Here is a 24981-nt window from a genome sequence, read left to right on the forward strand (position 1 = left end):
CTAGGGCTTGCCGATCGAAAGGTCGGCGGTTCGAATCCCTGCGGCGGGGTGCGCTCCCATTGTTCGGTCCCAGCGCCTGCCAACCTAGCAGTTCGAAAGCACCTCTGGGTGCAAGTAGATAAATAGGGACCGCTTTCTAGCGGGAAGGTAAACGGTGTTTCCGTGTGCGGCTCTGGCTCGCCAGAGCAGCGATGTCACGCTGGCCACGTGACCCGGAAGTGTCTCCGGACAGCGCTGGCCCCTGGCCTCTTGAGTGAGATGGGCGCACAACCCCAGAGTCTGTCAAGACTGGCCCTTACGGGCAGGGGTACCTTTACCTTTACCTATTGCCGCCATGTGGGTCCTTTTGGACCCAGAAGAAGGTAGAATGGTGTGGGGAGGGGTGGACCGGGATGGGGGATGCTAATATATGCATGGGGGCAAGGAACGGAACCCTTGTGTGAAATGGTCACTGCCTGTACAATAAAACCAGCACAGCAGCAGTGCTTTAATTCAAAGCAGTCAGTTCCTAAAAGCCTGTTGGAACAAGAAAATCTTCACCTGCCGGCGGAAGAACAACAAGGAGGGAGTCAGTCTAGCTTCTCTAGGGAGGGAGTTCAAACTTCGGGAGCACCCACCAAGAAGGCTCTTGGTAGTTTGTTAAGGGTGCTGAGAGCTGTTAGAAGGCAACCCACCCCCAATTCCCCTGATAGAGCCACAGTTACCAGGGTGCTTTAACAAGCAATCTTGTCTTCCCAGGGAACCGATGTATATGCTGTGATTTATAGGAAGTAGACCTATTAAAACTAATGAACATGATTAAGGTAGTTCATTAATTCTGTGACTCTGTTCTTAGTTGAATGCCACCCGCCGTCTCCATGGAAATTTCCCACATGTATTTAGCTCTTCAGAGAATAGCTCCTCCAAACTGGCCTGTTGAAATTCCAGCATGCCTCAGCATGTGGAAATAGGTACCCAGTATGTCCGTATCATTTAAATCGCCAGAAACAAAATAGCTGGGTGAGGAGCAAATGCTCAGGTGAGGAGCAAATGGATGTAGAGGCAAAGTGACAGAGACTGCCCACGAAATGCCACAACAGATAAGACAGACTCTGCCCTCTCCCCCAAATGCACTAGCAAACTTCCATGCCAGCAGTGACTGCAGATGTAGAAGACATTTTTTTTTTAATTGATGGATTCTCTGTGATAAAACAGAAACCCATATTATTATTGTGTTTAAATGCCGCGCACTGGCATTTTGTTGTCATGTGGACAGTGCAAAAAAACTTCTGTGCCAAAGTAACACTGATTCTGCCATAAATCTCTGTCTGGAAGCACCCCAAGTGGTTTTATGCAAGTACTGTAGAGCCTGTTCCATCACGATGCACCTGATGCCATCTCCCCTTGATTAGACCTCTGGTCTTTTTGCAGCCTGGCAGATACTCCTCCACCAGTTCTCCCACTGGACCCTCCTCTGGCTTGGCTCATGAGGAGAGGGAGAGTGGCAAAGATTCTGGATCCTTTGAAGCAATGTACAGGCTTGTCCAATGCCCAAGGAGAAATGTCTGGGCGAGCTGGGCTGCTTAACATAGTTCTTCAAGTGTACTGGGGTTTCCTGCAGGTCCAATGCCTCTTTTTGGATGAAGTTCTCCAAGCATCTGGGTCTGAGGGAAGCACTGTAGCTTAGCAGTGGCTTTGTTACAGAAGGTCCCAGATCCTGGTTCTGTACTATCCTATCTATGGTGGGATGAGAACTTTACAGAGGCTGATTCTCATGTAGCTTAAATGTGCCATTACCATTTGTGATATTACCTGTATGTGCCTTCAAGGCACACACATGAAGGAAATGGCTTGGTGACCTTGAAGCTAGTCCACTGCTTACATCATCAGTCCTAAATGTATCCAGTCTTAGCAATTCACACTTGGTGAGGTGTGTTTAGTTTTCACTAAAATAAGTTCACCATCTGAAACCATTACATCTTTTCTATTTAATTTTTTGAGGGTTTTTGTTTTTTTTTTTGTATTTTCTTATTCTCTCAGCACAACTCCTACCTGAACATTTTGGTGCATTGCATATGCATTTCAAAGCCACCATCAAACACATATACTGTATGCATGTGCTTTTTTGATTGTCCACCAGTTGCCCAGAATGTTTTGTCGCCAGCTGCAGAAGCTTTTGCAGGTGACATGACTTCATGTGTGATTCTTGGCTCAAGAAAGCCCCAGTGCCTGAGACAGCAGAAGCAGCAAGAGTTCAGCAGTAATTACCCACTTCTAAAAATAGTCATGTTTTATCAGACCTCATGCAATGCAGAACAACAGGGAAAGCGCTTGGAGCTCTTTGCTGCAAATGTCCTGATGGTGCTTGAATGACCTATGGTCTGAAGAGATGTCAGCACCAGCTGAGGGTACTCAGCACCCTATTAGCAGGATTGCTAGAAGTCTTTGGGAGACTGAGGAGTGAGGTCCACATGACCGTTTTCTTAAAGTGGTGACATCAATGGTGTGGTAGTAAATGCTGGCACTCTGTGACAACCATAGCCACGCCCCTTCATGAATTTTGTTTGGCCAGTGCATACTATGGCTTGAACACCAAGCTAGAGTTTCTTGCACATTTTGAGCATTTTCCGCTCAAATCCTGCTTTGCTTAACATCTAGCCTAATGAAGACTACTGGTGGACTCAAAAGCTTGTTCACTGTTTTGTGTCATTTTGCTTGGGACTTTGGAAATCCTCCATGCCCTCCCTTTTATCCATGCATGCCTTGCCAATCTACCTCTTTTTCTGCCTATTTATTTGGCATGCAGAAGATTAGCAAATAGCACCCCAGGAGCTGGCCTTGTTGCCCTGTTGTTAAATACCGTATTTTTTTGCACCATTACACTCACTTTTTTCCTCCTAAAAAGTAAGGGGAAATGTCTGTGCGTGTTATGGAGGAAATGCCTACGGGTGGCATGCCTATGGATTTTCCTCCTCTAAAAACTACATGCGTGTTATGGTCGGGTGCGTGTTATAGAGCGAAAAATACGGTAAGTGACAGAACCTCATCCCTACCTGCCTCTGCATCACTGAGTGGCATTGTCTCAATTTAGACATCACACTAAACCATGGATTGCAATAATCATAACTTAGAACCCAGACTCAGCTTCCAAATGTACAACACAAACCACAGTTTAGAAATTCTTGCCTGCTTTTGTTTTCCAAACAATGTGTGCTCCTTCTCACAGAATATTCCGCAGAGTTCCAAACCATAGTAAGTTGGTTCAAATGGAGCCTTAAGCCAAGCTGTGATTTAGCCCAAAAGCACTGGCTCCTGGGGCAGAGATTGACATCTCTTTGCTTCTCTTCAGCCCTGTTGCTGCTGCCAGTGGAGCAAGACAAACCATAAACCCAAGTTCAGATGACAGGCTAAACCAAATCATGGCTTAGCACAGCAGCAGCAGGAGGATTGGGGGAGGAGCACGGTGACCATGATCTCCTCTTGAGGAACCTACGGTACTTGTTTGTGCATTCTCCTGAAGACATAGTTTGGTTTAGCATTAGGTGTGAACTGGCTCTATGTCTTTCCTTCTACACATTCAAGAGAGAGAAAACTTGGCCACAAGCATTTAAATAGTTTTCTTTGGCAGATTAATAAACTGAAGCATTAAATGATTGATAGATTTGGTGAGAAGGTTAATCTGTAGGGTTGATAATTGAAGAGCACCTTTGTTCTGCTTTTGAATCAGTTCTGACTCTGGTTTGCTACTGAAATAGAAAGTGAAAAAAGTCAAAGCCAAGATGGCATTTTGCTTCCAGCAATGAGTGCTGTCTCTTGATTTATTGCAAGTTTACCTCTTGCTTCTCTCAGTGGAATGTTGTGAAGGTTTGTGCAACCTGAGTATCTGGAAATGGCAGTAGCAGAGGGAAAAAACCAGCTTGTGTTTATTAATGTTCTTTTTAAGGAAGAAGAGTGAGCTGTAATATTCCATGGTGTTATGTTTATGTAGCCTTCAGGAAACTCTAAATCTAAATACTATAAATCTTGTGGCACCGTTTGGCACTTACAGGTTGCCAAACTTCTTGTGAGCTGAGCTTGTTTACTAATGCATCACAATATGCAACCGGTGAAGTAGTCTGTAGCTAACAAAAGTTTCTGCAGCAGTAAACCTGGTAGTCTTTCAGGCAGGAGTGGGGAGCCTTTGACACCCCCCCCCCGATAGTGTTGGACTCCAACTGCCACAATCCCTAGTCAGCATAACCAGTAACGGGGGATGTTGGGAATTCTAGTCAAGCAACATTCAGAGGGGCTCAGTTTCACCAGCCCTTGCTTTATGATATTGTTCACACTACAGTGGTACCTCGGGTTAAGAACGTAATTCATTCTGGAGGCCCATTCTTAGCCTGAAACTGTTCTTAACGTGAGGTACCACTTTAGCTAATGGGGCCTCCCACTGCTGCGGCGCGATTTCCGTTCTCATCCTGAAGCAAAGTTCTTAACCTGAGGTACTATTTCTGGGTTAGCGGAGCCTGTAACCTGAAGCGTCTGTAACCTGTAACCTGAAGTGTCTGTAACCCGAGGTACCACTGTATAGCTAAACAATGACTTGTCTATAACCATCACTTTATGCACTTACCTTGTTTGAGCCATCTCTTCCAACAGCTCTAACTGAAGGGTTGGTCGCTTTACAAAAAAATCCCTAAGGGCAAATTGGGTATATTCATGTCCTCCACAAACTATGTCTGAACCCAAGCCCTTTATGTTTCACTGAGGACAAAAGGAGGCAACTGTCTCAGCTGAATGACTTTGTAGGCTTATTCCTTGGTTGATCTTTTTTTTTTTTTTTTTTTTGTTCAATGGGCTAACATGGCTAGTCTTCTGGAGGATTTGTTTGTGTGCCCCACATCATTTTTACAGGATCAGTTTCTTTGTAAGGAGGAAGTTTTGGAGATTTGTGCCATGTTTAACTCATTTGATTTACAAATATACAAGCTGATGGGAAGGGAGGAGCAGGCATGTACCCGGGCCAGCAAAATTTTCCAAAAGCTCAGCCCTCTAGATCTCTCTTTCTGGCCTTTAGGATTCTTACCAGGTCATCGTCCCCAGCCACCCCTCCTTTCTCTGGGTCACACTCTCTCACTCGCCCTGCTTTGCATCCTTCTTGTGTGCCTTTGCCAGGCAGGATGGGTCTTTGAACTCTGGAACTGCCTCTTGCTTCCCTTGAGAGAGATGGGTTTGTGAGTGTTTATAGGCTACTGTAGGAAGCCAAGCCTCCCATACAAAGCTAAAATTTGCATGTGTTACTCTGCTCACTTCTGTCTCTGGCCCTGCACACTATAAGCACGTGGCCCCCAGAAGATTTCCCAGAAGTGAATGGGGCCTTGGCTTGATAAAGGTTCCTGGCTTTTCCAGAAAGTGGGAAAAAGTTGCCTTTTCAAAAAGTGAAAAGCCGAAAAGCCCAGCTAGAAGCAGCCACATCAAATTCCAGTTGCTACAGAGTTTCCTTTTATTTCGTTTACAGTAATGCAAGGAAATTCTGTGCCCTTTAGAAATAAAAGTTCTTGGCTTTGTTTGTTTGTGGCATGCAGGTTAACTTCTTGGCTGGTTTTGTGTTCGTTTTAGACTCTGAAAGCACAACTGTTGTTCTCAGCTGGGCAGTTTCGCAGGGTGCTCTTTCAAATTGGAATGGTATGCGCATTCCTGGTGTTCTCTGGAATGTCAAAACGACATGCAGTTAGGACCTCCAGACTGGCTTAGTTCCCTGTGGATAAATTAATTTGACTTGGCAGCAGCCCATCTCTCCCTTGTTATCGCTCCACTGAAAAGCGGCTCTCTTCTTCTGAGTTTTATCAACAGCAGTTCAGGCAATTTGAATGGACAGATCCTGTGGGCTGGCACCAAGGGTGCCCTGTACAACTTAGTAGTATGCCAGAAACAATGAGTGTCATTCCTGGTTGTTGTTGTTTTTTAAAAATACACCTTTTGGTACCGCTCATATTGAAAACTAACCCTCTCCAAAGAAATCTTGGGAATTGTAGTTCTGTGAGGGTGCTGAGGGGGCTTACCGTCAGTTAGGTAATGAACCCATATATTTGTTTCCAAAGTGTGGGTTTTCTTTTGCTGCAGGATGCGAGATGGTTGGTGTCAGGAAGACGTTCTCCTTTGAGTAACATAGGATCTGTATTAACTGTCTATAGGGTACAAAGTCAAATTCTTCCTCTTAATACACAGTCTGGGACCAGCTTACCTTGTACCATGTATCCCTAGCCAATCTTTGTCTTCAGCCAGAGAGGCACTATTAATAATAATAATTTATATTTATACCCCGCCCTCCCCAGCCAAGGCTGGGCTCAGGGCTGCAAACAAGCAATAATAAAAACAAGTTGAATGAATACAACTTACAAACAAAATTAAAATACAACATTAAAATATTGAAACATTAAAATGTAGCCTCATCGCAGGGGGAGAAAGGAAAAGAAAAAAGAGAGGGAGGGAATCAAATTGGCTCCAAGCTCTGTCTTACAGGCCCTGAGGAAAGAAATCAGATCCTGCAGGACCCTGGTCTCATGAGGCGGCAGAGAGTTCCACCAGGCCGGAGCCAGAGTTGAAAAGGGTGCCTTGCTCCTGCAAGAAACAGGATGTTTAGTGCATCTGTGCCTTGGTTGGGGAATTTGTTGCCTAATTAATACAATATCAAGACAGCACTTTGTTTCAAATGCCTGCTTCTGATGTGTCTTGCTCAGTCCGTCAGTTATCTGTGAATCGTTGCCCAGAGGTTAAATTACTTTGTGTTGTTTTTATGGATGTGTGATGATTAGCGCCAAGATACTTTGTTTGTTTGTGGTATTTAGGTATATAAAGCAAGCAGAACAAAGGATAACTTGTAGCTGGGACAGATGGAGCTAGCCCTAGGCAGAGTAGGCCCAGCAGAGACCTGGCTGCACTTGATCCTGAACCCTGCCCCGCTGATCTGAAATGAGGGCAAAGCTGGGGTGAATTTATTTGTTCTGGCTTCTCAGTCTGCAGCTCTCCTAAGCGTTCCTCAGGAAACAGGGCTGCTGATAGGCCTACCCAAAATAGCTTAATTGTGCTTCTTGGCTTTTCAGACCCTATTGTTACTGCACACTTCTGAGACTCTTACCTGAGCTATGGACACATCCTTCTAGGGCAGATGGGGTGCCAGCCTGCCGTCTTATATCCAGTCCAAGAGACGGTACTGGTAGCCAGCTTATTTATTCCCCCTTATCCTCAGTGTAACCCTCAGTAGGTAGGAGAATAGAGACTCCCCCTACTGCCGGGCTCCTTGCCTTTTGCCCTACCTGGCGCTGTGGCATGTGGGTGGCGCTGTGGGTTAAACCACAGAGCCTAGGACTTGCCGATCAGAAGGTTGGCAGTTCGAATCCCCGCGATGGGGTGAGCTCCCGTTGCTTGGTCCCTGCTCCTGCCAACCTAGCAGTTCGAAAGCATGTCAAAGTGGAAGTAGATAAATAGGTACCGCTCCAGCAGGAAGGTAAATGGCATTTCCGTGCGCTGCTCTGGTTCGCCAGAAGCGGCTTAGTCATGCTGGCCACATGACCTGGAAGCTGTATGCCGGCTCTCTCGGCCAATAAAGCGAGATGAGTGCCGCAACCCCAGAGTCAGCCACGACTGGACCTAATGGTCAGGGATCCCTTTACCTTTACCCACCACTATTCCCGACTTCACTGTGTGACATAAATTTCTTTTTCCATTCTGACTTGCTGTTGGTCTGACAGTGTTCAAGAATCATTCTGTCTTGTGCCTGCTCTATAGCTGATTGGCACTCTAGAAGCGATCTTGCGGAGACTTAAAGCCCTCCCTTCCCCCACTCCCACTGGAAGGACATTTTGCCAAATAAACATTTTAAAAAAGCAGACGGAAGTTGAACTGGGCTGTTATGTGGGTTTTCCTCGTGCTCTAGAGAGTGATCTCATTTTAGCATGTTCAGCAAAGCTTTAAAAAAAAACACCTTTGAAATTGTCAAGCATTCCAAATATTTTATTTGTAATTGCCATCTATTTGTTGTTACTAATGAGCTTATGCTACAGAAAGCACTGGAAAACAATTCAGAAAATTTTCGGCTCTGTACCGCTGGCTTGCTGCTTTATTAATTAGGGAAGAGTGTGAGCTATTGACTACACAGTGTTTCTGTAAAACACAGAGCAGTTCCTGGCTTGATGCAAGTTTATTCCAGAGAGCAGAATCATTTCTGGATTGTTTAATTAATTTTGAAAGTATCCACGGTGTGACTGGCCATCCACACAGACCCTTGTCAAAAGGTGTGGTTTTCGTTTCTGTTTTCTCTTTAAAAGTCTGTTTCAATTTTCTCCTCTATGTCTGTTCTTTGACAGTGCAAGTTACATCCCCTTGCTTGCATGACCCTGTACATTCGTATTTCCTTTCTGCAAAAAATAATAATCTATGAGGATTAGTTAAAGCAACCTCGCATTATAGCACTACCTTGATAGCCATAGGTGACAAGGAATTGTGTGCAGGCATGTTAGGAGGTTGGTGAAGGTTGGCTTAGACAATATTGTCTGTTGGGCTTGCTCTACACATGCAGCAGAATGAGGTGGTAGAATGGCTGTAGCCCTATCAACAAATACCTCCTAGCAGAGAGAAAACTAGGACACCAGAGAGGTCATTCTAGCCAAGCCCTTTGCCTGTTGAGCTGGTTTTCTGTTTGCAAAGAAGGAGCTGTAATGCCAAGGCAACATTCAGACTTGCAGTCTCAATTAGTGTAGTCCATCCTGTTCTGCTGCATGTGTAGACCATGCCTCTGCCTTCATCCTTCATGTCACTGCAGTGTACGTAGCTGAATGAGCATCCTACCAGAAGCTTCAGACGTGAGAATCAACTTGTATTTCTCCCTCTTGCTTCCCCTTTCAGCCTCTATACTCCAGCATGCCAAGGAGCTTAGCTACCATATTTGGAGCTTGTCTGCCTATCTTCTGACCTCACATCTGCTCAGTAGAGGATTTGGGTGTTTTTACTTGTCCAAATATGGGAAAGCTGCTTGAAGAGTCCAGCATCTGGCCTGAATCGGAAGTAACACAGTGTTTGTAGTGCTGCTTTTCTTAACAGTAGTCTCATTAGCTTAAAGCCAGCTTCTTTTTAAGCTTATTTTCTAGTGACAGGAGTTATCTGGAGATGGACAGATGCGCAGTCTGAAACCTACAGTTTCATTATACCAACATAGGAATCTGACTTTATACTGAGTAAGACCACTGGTCCATCTAGCCCAGCATTGTTTACACTGACGGGCAGCCGCTCTCCTGTCCTTACCTGGAGATTCCAGGGACTGAATCTGGGATCTTTTGCATGCAAAGTAGATGTTCAACTACTGAGCTTTTGGCCCTTTCTGTAAAGGAGTGTGTCCTCCATTGTCTCTCAAGCCAGATGGATGCCAACAACCCAGGATACTATCCAGTCACGAGTAAATAAATAATGTAGGTTACATTTGGGTGAGAAATGGTAGTAACCATGGTTAGATGCTCCTGTAGGCCAGTAGTAGTTCACTTTGTTTATTTGTAGAAACCTGCCTGTGCTGTATGATTGGCCTTGGAGAACCTTCTTTTAGTCCCACCCATAACAGCAATTTGGTTGCTGGTCACCAGCTTAGCTTGGTATGCCAAATGTGCCCTTTCCTAGACAGGGATAGTTTGGCCACTGGGATTCATGCACTGATAACTTCACAATTGGACTGCTGTAATGCCTTCTTTGGGGGGCTTCCCTTGAGTCTGGTCCATAAGGTGTAGCTGGTGAGAACCTTGTGGCCATAATGTTGATTGTAGCACCCAGTCGTGTACATTATTGCACCTGTGCTGAGGGAACTTCACTGCCTGACAATCAGTTACAGGGACATGTTCAATATATTGTTACTAATATATAAAGCCCTGAACGACTTCAGACCAGGTTACCTGAAAGACTGCCTTTCCTTCTGTATAGACTTGCAAAATCACTTAGGTTGCCTGGGGAGATTTTACTTATGGTAAACACTACAGAGTATTACAGGGCGGTAAACCAAAAATGGGCATTTCCTACCATTGCCCCTGCATTGTGAGGCACTTCCTCCCGTTGCACATGAAACATCACCCACCAGTTGCTTCAGAATGTCTTGTAAAGACATACCTCTCCCCCCCCCCGGCTTATTCTGATCCATGAGATTTGATCCTGTTATTACTAAATTTCTATTCCCACCTGATTCCTATATATATATATATTGTTCCAGATTAAAAAGCAGCAGCAGGACGTGTGTGGCTTTTTGGAAGTCAACAAGATAGAGTATGAGGAGAAGGACATCGCGGCCAATGAAGAGAACCGCAAATGGATGCGGGAGAACATCCCCGAAAACTGCCGGCCGACCAGTGGGAATCCTTTGCCTCCACGAATCTTCAATGATGGCCGGTACCTTGGGGTGAGAACCAGGCCTCTCTTACCTGCTTTTTGGAAGGATACAGTGGGAAATTCTGTGCAAGCCTTGAAATTAGGGCTGAGAAGAAATCCTCCATCCTAGTCCAAAAGTGAACATCCAATTTTCAGGACCCAAATTTCGGTTTGGGGTGGGGGGATATTGTGACAGTGGGCAGCAGTTTCTTTTTCTTGTCCTCTTTTTTTGTACTTTGTATTAAAAGTTTGGCGAAGGGCTGTAGCTCTGTCGTAGAGCATCTGCTTTGCACACAGAAAGCCCCAGGTTCACTCCCTGGCGTCTCTAGTAGTCAGTGTAAACAATGCTGAGCTACATAGACCAATGATCTGACTCAGCATAAAACAGCTTTATATATAAGGTAAAGGTAAAGGGGCCCCTGACCATTAGGTCCAGTAGTGACCGACTCTGGGGTTGCGGTGCTCATCTTGCTTTATTGGCCGAGGGAGCTGGCGTACAGCTTCCGGGTCATGTGGCCAGCATGACTAAGCCGCTTCTGGTGAACCAGAGCAGTGCACGGAAATGCCGTTTACCTTCCCACCGGAATTTATCTACTTGCACTTTGACGTGCTTTCGAACTGCTAGGTTGGCAGGAGCAGGGACTGAGCAACAGGAGCTCACCCCATCACGGGGATTTGAACCGCCAACCTTCTGATGAGCAAGTCCTAGGCTCTGTGGTTTAACCCACAGCGCCACCCACGTACCATAGCTTCATATATAAATGGTTACAAATATAACACTTACAAACAGGTCTAAAAGCCTGCCAATCTCCCTAGACCGGCAAAGGTTTTTTGATTAAATTTAAAATCATGTCTTCTTCTTTGGCGATCACTTGTAGCCAAGTAAGATTCTTCCATGTCTTCCATGAACACAGTCTTAACAGTGAGTCCCTAAGTGACTGTGGAGGCCAATTCTGGATCCACACGTCCTTCCACAGTGGGGCCATAGGTTTGCGGGCAGGAGTTGATCACGGTGAGGATTTGCCAAGCGTGCCTTCCTCTTAGGACGTTTCTCCCTTTCGTCCTGAGTTTGAGCGTCTTCATACACCTTTGTTAAAGGCTGTTCTCCATTTGGAGCGCTGGCAGTCCAGTGTTTTCTCAATTGTTGGTGTTTATAGCACATTTTTTAGTGGGACACGGGTGGCGCTGTGGGTTAAACCACAGAGCCTATGACTTGCCGATCAGAAGGTCAGCAGTTCGAATCCCCGCTACAGGGTGAGCTCCCATTGCTTGGTCCCTGCTTCTGTCAACCTAGCAGTTCGAAAGCACATCAAAGTGCAACTAGATAAATAGGTACCGCACTGGCGGGAAGGTAAACGGCGTTTCTGTGTGCTGCTCTGGTTCGCCAGAAGTGGCTTAGTCATGCTGGCTACACGACCCGGAAGCTGTATGCTGGCTTCCTCGGCCAATAAAGCGAGATGAGCGTGCAACCCCAGAGTCGGCCATGACTGGACCTAATGGTCAGGGCTCCCTTTACCTTTTTTTTTTTAATAGCACATTTTTAAAGATTTGCCTTGAGAAAGTCTTTAAACCTCTTGTGTTATCCACCGGTATTTCGCTTTCCATTCTTAAGTTGGGATAGAGTAGTTGCTTTGGAAGATGATAATCAGGCATCTGAACAACATGACCAGTCCAACGAAGTTGATATTGAAGAATCATTGATTTGACACTGGTGATCTTTGCTTCATCCAGTGCACTGGCATTAGTTTGCCTGTCTTCCCAAATGATATGTAAAAATTTTCAGAGACACTATTGATGGAATCTTTTGAGGAGTTGGAGCCTTTTGAGGAGTTAAAACCATGTAATAAGTTACCCAGTGTGTAAAAACCATGCAGTATGCTCATATTCTAACCCCTTTCTCCTGTTTTATTGTGGCTGATCTGGAGCTTTCTGTGTTATTCCCTTGATACTCATAAGACGAGACTCTGCTTTAGGTGCCTGGCCTTTATGACTTGAAGACATGCAAAATGTTTTGCCCTTAATGGCAGCTCCTTGGCTAACTTCACTTTGGTTCTCCCATGTGACCTGCCCGAGATCTGTGACCTTTGGTGGGAGAGGCTTTGCATTAAAGAGATAGGCTGATTACATCACAGGGGGAATTGAAAAACCTCCTGCTGGCTCCGTTAAACACTAGTATTTTCTCAACTGCAGTTGCAAAATTACTGGTTTTCTCTGTCACACTTGGCAGTATAGAGTCAACCTGACTGAATCCAGCAATATGTCACTGATGATGGTTAATTAATAATAATAATTGAAAGGAAATGGTGTATCTGGGTGGTCTATTTTTCATTATCCTTTCCCTTCCAGGGGTCGGAGCACCAGCTGTCACTTAAAAACAGCAACTCTGCCTTACCAAAATACATTATACTGTATTTGCTTAAGCAGTGTACACGCTTGGACTTTCCCTGGCGCAAATTGGATCCAGTCCCACTAAAATGTGGAAGTGTGTAGCTTCCCCTTTTGCTTTTGGCTTCCTGTTTGAGTTCACTTAGATTTCCATCATGCAAGACACAGAAAGCTTTGGGATTTACCGGTGTCATCCTGTGCAATGCCTGCTCAGAAATAATTTCCATTCACTCCAGGCAAATCTGTACAGGATTGCAGCATCAATCTCCTCCCATGTTCTTATTCAAATTTTTCATTTTTAAATTGGATGCTGATTATTATCATTTTTAAGAAATGATGCAGTCTCCTTCATAACCTAATCTTAGAGAACACTTCTCCCTGCATGAGCCCCCACCTACCATATCTCAAAGACTAGCCCAGGGTTCACCAGCCTTTTTAGATTCTGGGGTGAGCACCTTCTGATTACTTCCCAGATCAGCCCCTCCCTGAGAGAGTTTAAGGGGGGGGGGGGAGAAAATAAGCACTAACGCAAACATTTTGGCTTTCCAAAGTGTAAACATTGGAACCAGTAGAATTAATCTGAATCTTGAAAAGGACGTAGAGTTGAAAAAGGAAGTGGGAAGGATTGTCGCTTTTCCAACTTCTTAAACTTTTCAATAACCATCTTCACAACCAAGGGGGCATTGTGTGAGAATGGTTTTTGCAAGTGCCAGGGTAAGACTTCAATGGGCTCTATTGTGCCCAAGGGTGCCATGTTGGTGACCCTTGGATGAGCCATTCTAACTGGATTGTTATTGCTGGAATGTTGATTCTCTTTCTGCTTTTTTTTAATCTGAAAGAACTATGACGATTTCTTCGAAGCTAGAGAGAATAATGCGGTATACGCCTTTTTAGGCTTGACTGCCCCACCTGGTTCCAAGGTACGTATAATTTCATCTTGATGCCTGCTTTTCCCCCCCAGACAGGTATTTGCGTAAATATTTTCACTTCTTTAGTAAAACATCATAGTAGTTCTAAGGGAAGATTTCTACTTGTTTTCAGAAAGTCAAGCTATGTGCTTTTGCAGAAAGCATCTATGGAGGATCACTCACTATCCAGATAATGACTGCAGCATTGGGGGCACCTAACCCTCTGCACCATTGTCCTACTGAAATCATCCCACCTCGAACACACACACACACACAGAGAGAGAGAGAGAGAGAGAGAGAGAGAGAGAGGTGCTGCTAATTGCCCCAATGGTGCTGTGTATTACTGGTATACCCTTGATGGGGCAGTATTGCAGGGAAGAAAGGGTTAAACCTCTCTCTCTCTCTCTCTCTCTCTCTCTCTCTCTCTCTCTCTCTCCCCCCACCCCACCCCCCCGCACCTTAGCCCTGATCCAGGTTGGCTGCTTTTTCTGGCAGAAAGTAGACTGCTTAAATCCTGTGCTTACCATAATGTGTAGGAAAGAGAGGAGGTGGGTAGGGAAACAATCCACAAGAGGGGACAGGAGAGGGAGTCCTTAAAAATCAGAACTTGCCAAAGCGTTTGTTGTAAAGGTGAATGTTAGCCGTGAAATATCTGAACATTCTTGGAACCTGCTGTCTCTGTAATAGACTTTTGCCTTAGGTAGTTTACAGACTTGTTTTGCGTAGCTGTCTAGGTTAGTTAAGCACTGGATTCCTGTGAGAGGTCTTGAAATGGGAAAATTCTTTTCTGATTTCAATCAGATGAGATAGGACTAGCTTGCCTGCTAGCATTCTTCTATGTAAACACGTTTGAAGAGTAATTGATTCGCTATCAAGTATTCACAGTGCTACATTTTCTCTCCAGCCCACCTTTTGATCTGATAAGTTGGTTCTTAAGGTTATTGTTCTTAAGGTTATTAGCTGTCATGCTTATTGACTCCTTGAATTTAAAAGGGGGAGGGTTTGAAAATATTTAGCATTTGTATTGTGAACCATTGCTTTTTGTGTATGTGTGTGTTTTGGTTATATCTCTCGCACACAGAGAGACACACACCAGTTTCCCTGAAAAGAAACTCTGGGGGATATACCTTGACTTTTCAAAACCTAGCTACTGAATTGCTGATTGCAGGATTTGAGTATACACAAAAAAATGTACATGTGATGTCCTTGCAAACACACCTGAGAGCCAGGATTGGCCCTGCCAAGTACATACTGTATGTGCTGAAAACTTGGGTGGTTGTTTTTTAAACACACACAAGCACACACACACACTTATAAATTTGTTTAAAACATACCCAAAGCAACAACTTAGTGCAAAATAAAAAATCAAGGTTTCTAAATGGAAACATCTGGTTTAAAAATGTGCTGGTTTAAAAACTCATCACCAACAACAGCAAAAAATGGAGTTCACAATGCAGGAAATACATAGAAATGTAGCTGTTGAGCATCTCTAGGGAGGACATTCTAGGTTTGCTGTTGCACAAATTAGAATGCAACTTAAAACTTTTGACAGATGTAGGATAAAGAGACATTGGAACAGATTCTTCCAGGGGTGCTGGTTCCTATTGGGACTACTAGGGCGGTAGGAAGGTGGGTAGAGCTAGAACCAATGATAGCCAGAGCCTACTAATTTTAGCTTTGTACCCATCCTCCTCCTTCCTGCTGAGCTCTGCAAGTGGAAGACCAAGACTAAGGAGGAGGAGGATGGCAGGCAGGACCACCCCTGGCTTGGCCTGCAAGTAAGAAGGACTGCAGTTGGTGGGGCAGTATCCTGTCTATCCTAATGGATCAGCCTCTATTCAGATATGCTCTGAGCCCACCTTGAAACATGAACTTTCAGGCATTTAAGTGACTTGGGCGGTGATCCTAACCCCACATCTCTGGGCGTAAGCCCAACTGAATTCAGTGGGACTTGCTTCTGAGCAGATATGGTTAGGATTGCATGGCCGAGTACTAGTTGAAGCCCTGCCATCTTGCCCTTTTCCACTGGGTCCATGGCCTCCTACTGCCAGCCACTCCCTGCCCGCTGTTGTTGCAGAAGGCAGAAGCAGCAATGAGCAACAGAACCAGTGTGAAAGGGGCAAGACTATGCAGTCCCAGCCGGTGTTTGAGCTAGTCTGCCTTTTATGTCCTATGCTAGCACACAGTGTCTCCTTGGGCCTGTGAGTGATAAGCTGAGATCAGTGGGAATTCTGCCATTTACACAATGTGGCTTTGTTATTTGCCCAAGTAGCACCACAATTTTTCCTTTCTTGTCTGTCATCAAAACAAACACACGTGTCCAAGTTGCCATTGTTTTGTTTTAATAGTAGTAACACCCTTGCATTTTGTTTATTTATGACGTTGTTATTGTTGTTGTTCTAGGAGGCAGAAGCTCTGGCGAAGCAAGAAGCGTGAATATTTTCCCCTGTGCCTAAAGCCTTAAAATGTTCTGCGAAGGGAAATTTCAACAGCTTTTTGATACAATAGCAAAAATATCTATGCTTCAAGAATTCCACCCCACCCCCCCACCACCTATGCTGATTGCTGCACACAGCATCCCCACTATACATGAATATAAAATGGAAAATGCCAAGTGAAAACTCAAACTTGCCATGAAGACAAAGGGTGTCATTAAAGGAAGTGTTTAGAAATAATGAATTTCCCCCCACTTGTTCACCCAAGTGGTGCAATCTGCTTTTTGGCAATTTTTTAATTTTTTATTTTATTTTTTTGTAAACTTAAAAAAACACCCCACCTTATTTTACTATTAGTAATGCAAATCTGTAGTTATACTTGTAGATCCAACAGCTGAAACAGCAGCAAATAATTCTGTTAATCAACGCCAGTGCCTCAAAAACATTACTGAAAAATAATGGTGTTTCTTTAAATGTGATTTTTTGAAATACAAAAAGTTAATGTGTAGTGTAGTAATAGTTGTAGTTGCTTGCTGAGGTTAGGATATTTCTTCATTTGTAGGATGCATTTTGAAATTGTCTACTGTAATTTTTCAGCACACAGCTTAGACCTTTATTAAAAATGCCTTATAATTCTCATTGGAGTGACCAACGTGAGAAATTCTCACAAACTCAAGGTTTGATTACATTATTACATATCTGTTTTTCAAGGACCTGAAAATGCCTACTTGTGTAAGATTTTAGTGCAGTCATGGTGAAATGTACATAACAAACCATATTACAAATAAGCCAAAAAAACACAAGAAATAAACCTGCTCTGGTCCTCATCTTCTGTAAAATTTGAAGCCTTTCATGCGACGTTTTGCAAAAAAAAAATTCCATTCCACTTTGCTCGTGTATGTTTTAGAACTTGAAAAGCATAATCAAGTTATTGCTATTTGGAATAATAGTCATTCTGAGTAAATCTCCGCTGCTTTGTAGGAAGAGAGATACTGAGAGAAAATGCCACCTCTACAGATTTGTCAGCGTGGATTTGCAATGCCATGAAGCTGCTTTCAGCAATCTTTGCTCATCGTGTTGATTTTCATTTAGTGCAATATTGAGCTGTTATCATGCAACAGGCAATAACCTCACTCAGAAAGCATTCTGGGGGACTGATTCATCGAGGCCTCTAAGTTGGAAAGTAATCTTGAAGACTGTGTGCCAAAGCTCTGATCCAGTGATACCTTGCCAAACACCTTTTGTCTACTGGCCACAATTTATCTCTTGTCCCCTTGCATATTGAACAAAGATGCTTTCTAATCTGTTGATTTTGACCTTAATAGTCTACTTGATCCTTGTTGCCAAGTATTTTCTTTTCAAGGGTTTCCCCCCGCTCCCTTAGTTGGTGTGTTTATGAATGGGATTCATACCAATTTGCAGGACTGTCTACTGTATGCAAGCGCTCTGAGAATCAGGCTTCCTTTTTAGACATAGTGTAGCTTGTCACCATCTTATCATTTGTTAGACCTGGGTGATGAGCTTGAGGAGTAAAGTCTCCATACTCCAGAATATTTGAGAAGACAGTGGAGTTTAAGAGAGAAAGCATTTATGTGACTTCCCTCGCTGACCTGTTTTTCCCCCCAGTAGAAAATGTTGGATGCAATGTTTGAAGAAATGGGTGCAGTCCAAAAGCAGCTGCTGCCTTATTTTACAAGCTCTGTAATGTAAAAGAGTTGGAACCACAGCAGTATACGGAGTAGCTTTCAATATTTGCTTTAGCCCAAATGCTGTTTCTGATCAGGTTTCTTAGTATGAGCTCTGTTTGGATTGGAAAATATGTTTCTTTCTCCCCTCTTCAGCATGGATTCCCCTTTCTGTCTTTTGGGATGTGATTACTGTAGCTTGCGGTGACATCTGAATCGGAAAACTATGGGTTATTGCTTGCTTGCAAGCTATGGGTTGCAAACCTACTTCAATCCATAGTCTCAAATCATTGCTCAGAGGGTCTTGCTGTCCATTCTTTTCCTAATTATTCATACCAATGAAACAAGAAACCAGGACCACTTCCAGACAACTGCAGTTGGGATTCAGTTGCATGCCAGCAAATCCGGGCTACACCTTTAATGTCGATTTGGCACTCCTGAACAATAAACCTACTTCCCTCACTCCAAATGATTTTCTTTCGAAAGGATGTGATTGGAAAATGTACTGTAAATTGTAGCATAACAGATGTTTGACGTGATGTAATGTAACCTCCCCCCCAAAAAAAAATACAGAATGAATGCTTGACAACAGTGCACACCATATAACTTGCCCACAAACATTGTGCAAACAAATGAGGTTTAATGCCCAATAAATCACTTGTCTGGAAGTGACCTAGGAAATGGAAGCGCGACCAGTGCACAAGATAGAAGGAGGGCTACAGAAATCCATAGCATGTTCTTCATTCTTTGGGACTTAATCAGGTGATGAGGAACCTCAGCCGTGGGAAGCAAATGTACCTTACCTGTGGGAATCTTCTCAAGTCACATCAGCCCGCTTTATACCTATTTAGTGTTTTTGCCAGGATATAATGTGACCTTAAGCTGTGATCGTGCTTCTTGCTTTCCTAGATGAAAGATACGGAGGGATATGTGAGCAAATTGTTGTTCCACTTTTGCTTCTGTCACCCACCACTGGCATGCGGCCTCCAGAAGGTTGTCTAGAAGGTCATGTGGCCCTTTGGCTGAAAAGGGTTCCCCAGTCCAGATTAATCATTCATGTTTCAACCAGATTAGGGATATATAGGCAGCAATTTTAATAACTGAGACAGGTGGCCTACACCCATGGGGATCTGATTCACACATTGTATTTGCACATGTGTGCCCAAAGTGATGTAGGACTGCAGAAAGTAGGGTGAACCAATGGTTTGTTTCCATGTTTTGCCATACAGTAGGAAGCCATCTCTTTTTGCCCGTCTCTTTCTTTGTCCTCCAGTGAATTAGCATCTGGAGATGCTTCAGCTCTAACAGCACTCTGTAGTAAATTGAGTCAAGGGTGGGATAGGATTATTCCTGTTGGAAGGACAAAAGCATGAACACATTGCATTGGAAAGAACAGTGGCGGCCTATTGAAGTTGTGGTCCATGTATTGAGCTTGAACAGATGTGTACTTTTAAGTTTCTTGCATGCATTTTAGAAACTTTGGACTCTGTTGTGGATGTTGTTTTTCAGTTGCTCACTTTTACAAGTGAGATAAAAAATTGCTTTCCTTAAAAACGTGGCTGTTTTAGGACTTGTAAATATAACTCACATGGAGTCAGCACTGGGAAAATAGTGCTTCTAAATTGGAATGTAAGTCCCCATTTCTCTCTGTGTTGAATGGTGTGCAATGGTACAAGATCTTGGGTTCATGAGTCCCCTTACCACCTTCACTCTCCTTCCCAGGAATGTGGCTTCTTCCAAACACAGTATGGGAGGGTGGGAACAAATATTCTTATGTGAATCATCATAACTTGGCAGTCTTGGGGATATTACAGCAGGGAATATCACAGCCAATTTCAGGAAGCAATTTTGACATTTACTTTTTATTGTCATTTCTACAACCAGTAAGGCAACGAAACATCTTAGATTGTCATATTGACTCATGCCATAGTATTGCAATAAAGCAATTCCAAACAGCCTGCAAATTTAGAATTGTTTGTGTTTTGTTTTGGTTTTTTTAAAAAGAATTCGCAAACCCATCAGAATCCCTGCAAAAACAGCACCTGTGAATGTTGGGTTAATGTATTCATAGAATATTGAGACTTTGCCAGTAAGAGGCAATGGCTAGTAGTTGGTACCATCATATTATAATGGAATTCTCCGTCTTAGGGTACAGCTACGATTGTGTCTTAAATGAATTTAACTGCCAATTAGATAAATTCACAGAAGGCAGACCTATCCATGCCTGTTAGCTACGGTTGCTAAAATGGAACCTCCAGTTGATCTCTTTAGTATCAGTGGCTAAGATCCGAAGTTGGGCAGGATAGCTGCCTACACTTTCTGGAAGCTTCCAACCAATCACTGTTTGGAAACCAGATGCTAGAAGAGGTCTTATGTTCATATCAAAGGTCAAAGTAAGTACAGGCTTTCATCCGTGCTGTGAGCTGAACCCTGCTGCTGCTGCTGCTGCTGCTGCTGTTGCTTCTAGGATTCAGTTTTGTTCAGTCACAGCCATTGTGCCCAGTTTTGATCTTGATCCTACTGTGAATCCCAGTTCAGGTCAACTTTATCATGTGTTCTGGGAAGAAAATGTTCAATTCTGAATCTTAGTGTGCCATTTATTATCCCTGGACTGCTTTGCAGGTTCAAGTAGCAAGCAGTGATTCGAGGAGACATGGTGATAAATCTGTAAGAAGCATTATTGCTAGCTTGTTAAAGAAAAAAAGATTGTGCAGTCCAAGCTGCCTTGATGGCAATCTTAGGGCACAATAATCCAGCAAGAAGCTAATTCTCATTGAGGTATACCCCTTTAGGTGATTCATTGTTGTCCCATTCTAAAATGGTAGTACTACTACTACAGTGGTACCTCGGTTTTCAAACGTAATCCATTCCGGAAGACTGTTCGAGTTCCGAAATGTTCGAAAGCCAAGGACTCAATAGCTGACAGCTATCTTGCACTCAGCGGAAGCCGCGTAGCATGTTCAACTTCCGAGGTTTGTTTGAAAACCAAAACGTTCGACTTCTGAGATGTTTGAAAACCAAGGTACCACTGTACTACTATATAATTCATTCTGTAACTATAGGCCATAACTACATTATGCAAAAAGAAAATTCCCTGTTTACGTGGAGGGTGTGGTTGTTTGTATGGAACGGCATTCCATACAAACCACCATGAGAATTAAGCCAACATCTCCTTTGTAAGCATTTGCCTTTAAACTGCTTTTTGAGACTTGGTAAAATGGAATTCTTGTGCTTTATATTTGAAACCTGAGATAATGTACTCTTTCCTCAAGTAAGGATTTTCTTGTTTTTATTAATAATAATCAGGCTTGTCATTTTTAACAATCTTGGGGTTGTTTTTTAAGGGTTTTTTTTTAAATTAATGACTGCCTTTCCTGTTTATGTTTATGGGATTAAAAAAAAAATACCTTCTGTCCCCTTCTGCGATCATTCTGGGTCCTGGATTAGAAAATCAAATCACAGGATGTTCTGGTTCTCTCTTAATATATATATTTTTCACAATTGCTGATTTCTTTGAAGGGTATTTTGTCTTTCTGCTAAGTTAGTCTTAATATTGGTAATCAACACACAGCAATGAAAATCGATTTCAAAAAAATCTGTAGTAACAGATGTACTTCTGCATCTTTCCGTTCACTCTGTTTTGTGTTACAGTAGTATGAATTTCATAATAAAGATTTCTACCTGACACACACACACATACACAAGCTTTACTGGTGTCTTGTTTATTTGTATTATCTAACATGCTTCCATGTTAGAGAGACTGTGGCCTTCAGCTTTTCCCTTTCCCTTTGCTCCAGCCTACAACAGGGGATCCCACTTCTACTGTGTTCTCTTATATTTAATCATGTATTCTAAAAGCAATCAGAAATGAAGCCCAAATGGGCCACTGAAAAACAAGAGGGAAATATTGGCAAGTACTGAAAAACCCTGAGATCTGCTAAAGTATTCACCAAAAGAGTCACAAAATCTTAGCTGATGGAGGGGTAGATGATGTTGGGAGGAGAATGGCTTGCAGTAGCTCTGCACAAGAGAGTTTTGGTTTTAGGAAGTGGTGATGAACAGCAGCATTTTGGTCCAAACTACATGTGACATTGCATACATATTTTTGCATTCAATATGCATTAAAAAATAAATAAATCACAAAGCACCCCCCGGGTAGTGGTGATAATTACTAGGGTTATAATAGTTGAGGAGAGGGACGCGGGTGGCGCTGTGGGTAAAAGCCTCAGCGCCTAGGGCTTGCCGATCGAAAGGTCGGTGGTTCGAATCCCCACGGCGGGGTGCGCTCCCGCTGCTCGGTCCCAGCGCCTGCCAACCTAGCAGTTCGAAAGCACCCCTGGGTGCAAGTAGATAAATAGGGACCGCTTACCAGCGGGAAGGTAAACGGCGTTCCGTGTGCTGCGCTGGCTCGCCAGATGCAGCTTTGTCACGCTGGCCACGTGACCCGGAAGTGTCTCCGGACAGCGCTGGCCCCCGGCCTCTTGAGTGAGATGGGCACACAACCCCAGAGTCTGTCAAGACTGGCCCGTATGGGCAGGGGTACCTTTACCTTTAATAGTTGAGGAGGGGAGATTGGACCCTTTCATAGGCACAAAGCTTTCTTATACTGAGTCACACAAATGGTCCATCAAGTTCAGCATTGTCTACACTGGCCAGCAGTGGCTCTTCAAAGTTTTAGGCAGGGAACATTCCCACCTGGAGATGGAACCAGGGACCTTCTCCATGCATGCATGCAAGCCAACCCACACCTGCAGCCTACTTTCCTCTATCTAAAATGAAATGCCACAAATGACAAAGGAGGAAGGACACATACCCAGGCTCCTTTTCCTCTGAACCCCAAACCATCTTGAATCTCTTGTCTTAATTCTGTGGGCTGTATCATGTTGTGTACCATGCAATCTTCCATAAAATAATGGTTCTTTCTGTTTGTTTGAAGTAGTTCTATGAACTACCACATTGGGCATACTGTATTTGAATAGTTAAAACTATGACATTCGCTCACACAAGAAGCAGCAATGTCTATCAGTTTGGTTGGCTTCAAAAGAGAATTAGACACTTTATGGAGGTTAAGGCTATCATGGCTACTGAGTATGGTAGTTACGCTCTGCCTCCATAGTCGGAGGCAGGTTGCTTCTGAATACTGTTTCTGGAAATCACAGGAGATTGCATTCAGATCCTGCTTGTGGGCTTCCCAATGGTATTAGATTGACTGCTGAGAAGAGGATGCTGAACTATAAAGGCCACTGGCCTGATCCAGTGGGCTCCTATGTTCTTAATGGGCATGAGACACAAAGGACTGTTAACAGATCAGCTGATTTTGTATACACTTTGGCTGCCGTTTTAATTTAATATTCCATCCAGATGTGCAATATTTTCCAGTACCTATACTCAAATGTTTTTTCATAGCTAAAAACAATGTGTTTCCACTGAGCTTCTGAAGAAGGTAGTGCTGATGTTGTTTCAGAGAGAAGACGGCATGGCACTTGAAGCAAACCTTATCCAAAAAGCTGATTTGTCGTTTGTGCAACTAAGGTATTTATAGCTTGGAATTTTTTTGACACGCAGAATTCACAAATTTCATCTAAGTCAAAAACTGGACAATATTTTAATATCTATGTGGAGCCACATCTCAGATGGAAATCCCTTCTCTTGCAACATTGTCTACCCTTCCTATCTTCAGGAACTTCCTAACTTCTTCATTTTCAGTTGCTTCATACAGCATCTCAAAATCCTAAAAACAAATGCAAACAGCCCATTATATAGATTCAAGAAACCAACAAATCTCGTATGCGTAATGGTTACAGCCATCTTACCCAAGATGGTGTTCTCCAGATGTTGCTGGACTACAGCTCCCATTATTGCTAACCATTGTCTGGAACTTACGGGATCTGTAGTCCCAAAACAGCTGGAGAACATCAGGTTGGAAAAAGCTTGGACCTGAGAGGCTTGGATTCAAATCTCCAGTCAACTATAAGGCTTGCTGGAGCAGTCACTATCTCTCAACCCAACTTGCCCTCCAGGATTGTTGTAAGAATCGTTGACGGAAGGCAATGGTGCTCAGATATTTGAGGAAGTTTGGGCTAAAAATGCAATAAACAATAGTTCAAATGGATAAAATATAATTGTGGGTTAGCTACTGTGAGAACAGCATGCAGGACTACATGGAGCTTTGGCCTGATCCAGCAGGTTGTCTCTTATGTATCTTAGCTGCTTCGTGTGTGTGTGTCTTTGTGTTTGTGTAGAGTCTGATCTCTTACCCCACAATACTCCTCTCCATTAAATATTTGAGGTGGAATCGCATCTGGCTTCCCAGCTTTGTCCCTCATCTCTTGCAGCAAACTTTCACTGATGGACACATCCACTAACTGGTACTTCATACGGTTTCCATCCAGAATGCGAATGACATCAGACTGCCTTTGCTTCACCTAGGCAGAAACAAATATCCCTGTTGAAGATGGTAGCCCTGAATCATGGAGCCTCTCTTACATGAAGGACAATCACCCCATACCCCATATAGACCTCTAGGACCAGTTAGAATCTATTTTCACAGTTCAGAGACACATTTCAGCCACAAACAAATATAAGTACTTATTTCCTACAAGGTGTCTGTTTTTGAAAATTGAACTTAGCATTTTTTAATTTGGGGGGCAGGGGAAAGCAGCGCACCCAAGTAGTTAGCCTTGCCCAAGGTGTGAAATAGCCTGGCACCAGCACCACTCAGAAGAGAGCAAGGTTTGTGCGTGTGCCTAGATAGATATGTACAGCCAAAAGTCCAAGTAAGAAATGGGCTCCTGTTTTTCCAAAAGGTGCATTTGAGCATGTGCAGAGTGCCTTCTGAGTAGACGTGCCATGGGGTTCCTCTAAGTCAGCCCACACCTGTGCCACGAGCCCCTCCTATTCCGCGCCAGATGATGGACACACCTACCCAACCCTCCGTTTGGTGGCTCTATCGCTGCATCCCGGGGGGGCGGGGAGCCGTCTCTACCTCTCGTCTAAACCCTCTCCTCTCACCTCCCTGGATCCTGTGACACTGGTGTAATAGACCCGAATAGTGCCCATGCTCACACCGGCTGAGGGCCCCGATCCTCGTTCATCCACCTCCTCCGCCCACTTTTAATTTTATCTGCTCCGTCCTGGATAAAACTCTCCCTACCGCCCGCCCGCCCGAGCCACAATCTTCGCAGTTGCTATGGAAACGCAGCATCT

General features: G+C 43.8%; 2 protein-coding genes across 2 annotated transcripts in view; one reads left to right on the top strand and one right to left on the bottom strand.

The window, feature by feature from the left end:
- Positions 1–16917, top strand: part of SH3BGRL (SH3 domain binding glutamate rich protein like) — a 33129-nt gene extending 16212 nt beyond the window's left edge. Inside the window, exons 2-4 of the mRNA XM_028714804.2 lie at positions 10208–10393; positions 13587–13667; positions 16059–16917. Of these exons, the coding sequence (XP_028570637.1) occupies positions 10208–10393; positions 13587–13667; positions 16059–16091 (300 nt within the window). The 3' untranslated portion in view covers positions 16092–16917. The remainder of the gene's footprint in view (positions 1–10207; positions 10394–13586; positions 13668–16058) is intronic.
- Positions 16918–19777: 2860 nt separating this feature from the next.
- LOC114588959 (SH3 domain-binding glutamic acid-rich-like protein 3) lies at positions 19778–24981 on the bottom strand. The gene is made up of 3 exons (XM_028714806.2): positions 24787–24981; positions 24033–24200; positions 19778–23506 (listed from the first exon to the last, which is right to left on the bottom strand). Exons 1-3 carry the CDS (start codon positions 24832–24834, stop codon positions 23405–23407), a joined length of 318 nt encoding a protein of 105 aa, XP_028570639.2. The 5' UTR covers positions 24835–24981; the 3' UTR covers positions 19778–23404.

Source organism: Podarcis muralis, chromosome Z (genome assembly GCF_964188315.1).
Source record: "Podarcis muralis chromosome Z, rPodMur119.hap1.1, whole genome shotgun sequence".
Classification (NCBI taxonomy): Eukaryota; Metazoa; Chordata; class Lepidosauria; order Squamata; family Lacertidae; genus Podarcis; species Podarcis muralis.

What these genes read in the sequence shown, in the direction of transcription:
- LOC114588959 (XM_028714806.2), bottom strand. Translation starts at nt 24,834, where the DNA reads ATGGGCACTATTCGGGTCTATTACACCAGTGTCACAGGATCCAGGGAG. An exon ending in GTGTCACAGGATCCAGGGAG is followed by an intron (nt 24,201 to 24,786) that starts GTGAGAGGAGAG and finishes GTTTCTGCCTAG; the next exon opens with GTGAAGCAAAGGCAGTCTGA. An exon ending in ATGGAGAGGAGTATTGTGGG is followed by an intron (nt 23,507 to 24,032) that starts GTAAGAGATCAG and finishes ATTTGTTTTTAG; the next exon opens with GATTTTGAGATGCTGTATGA.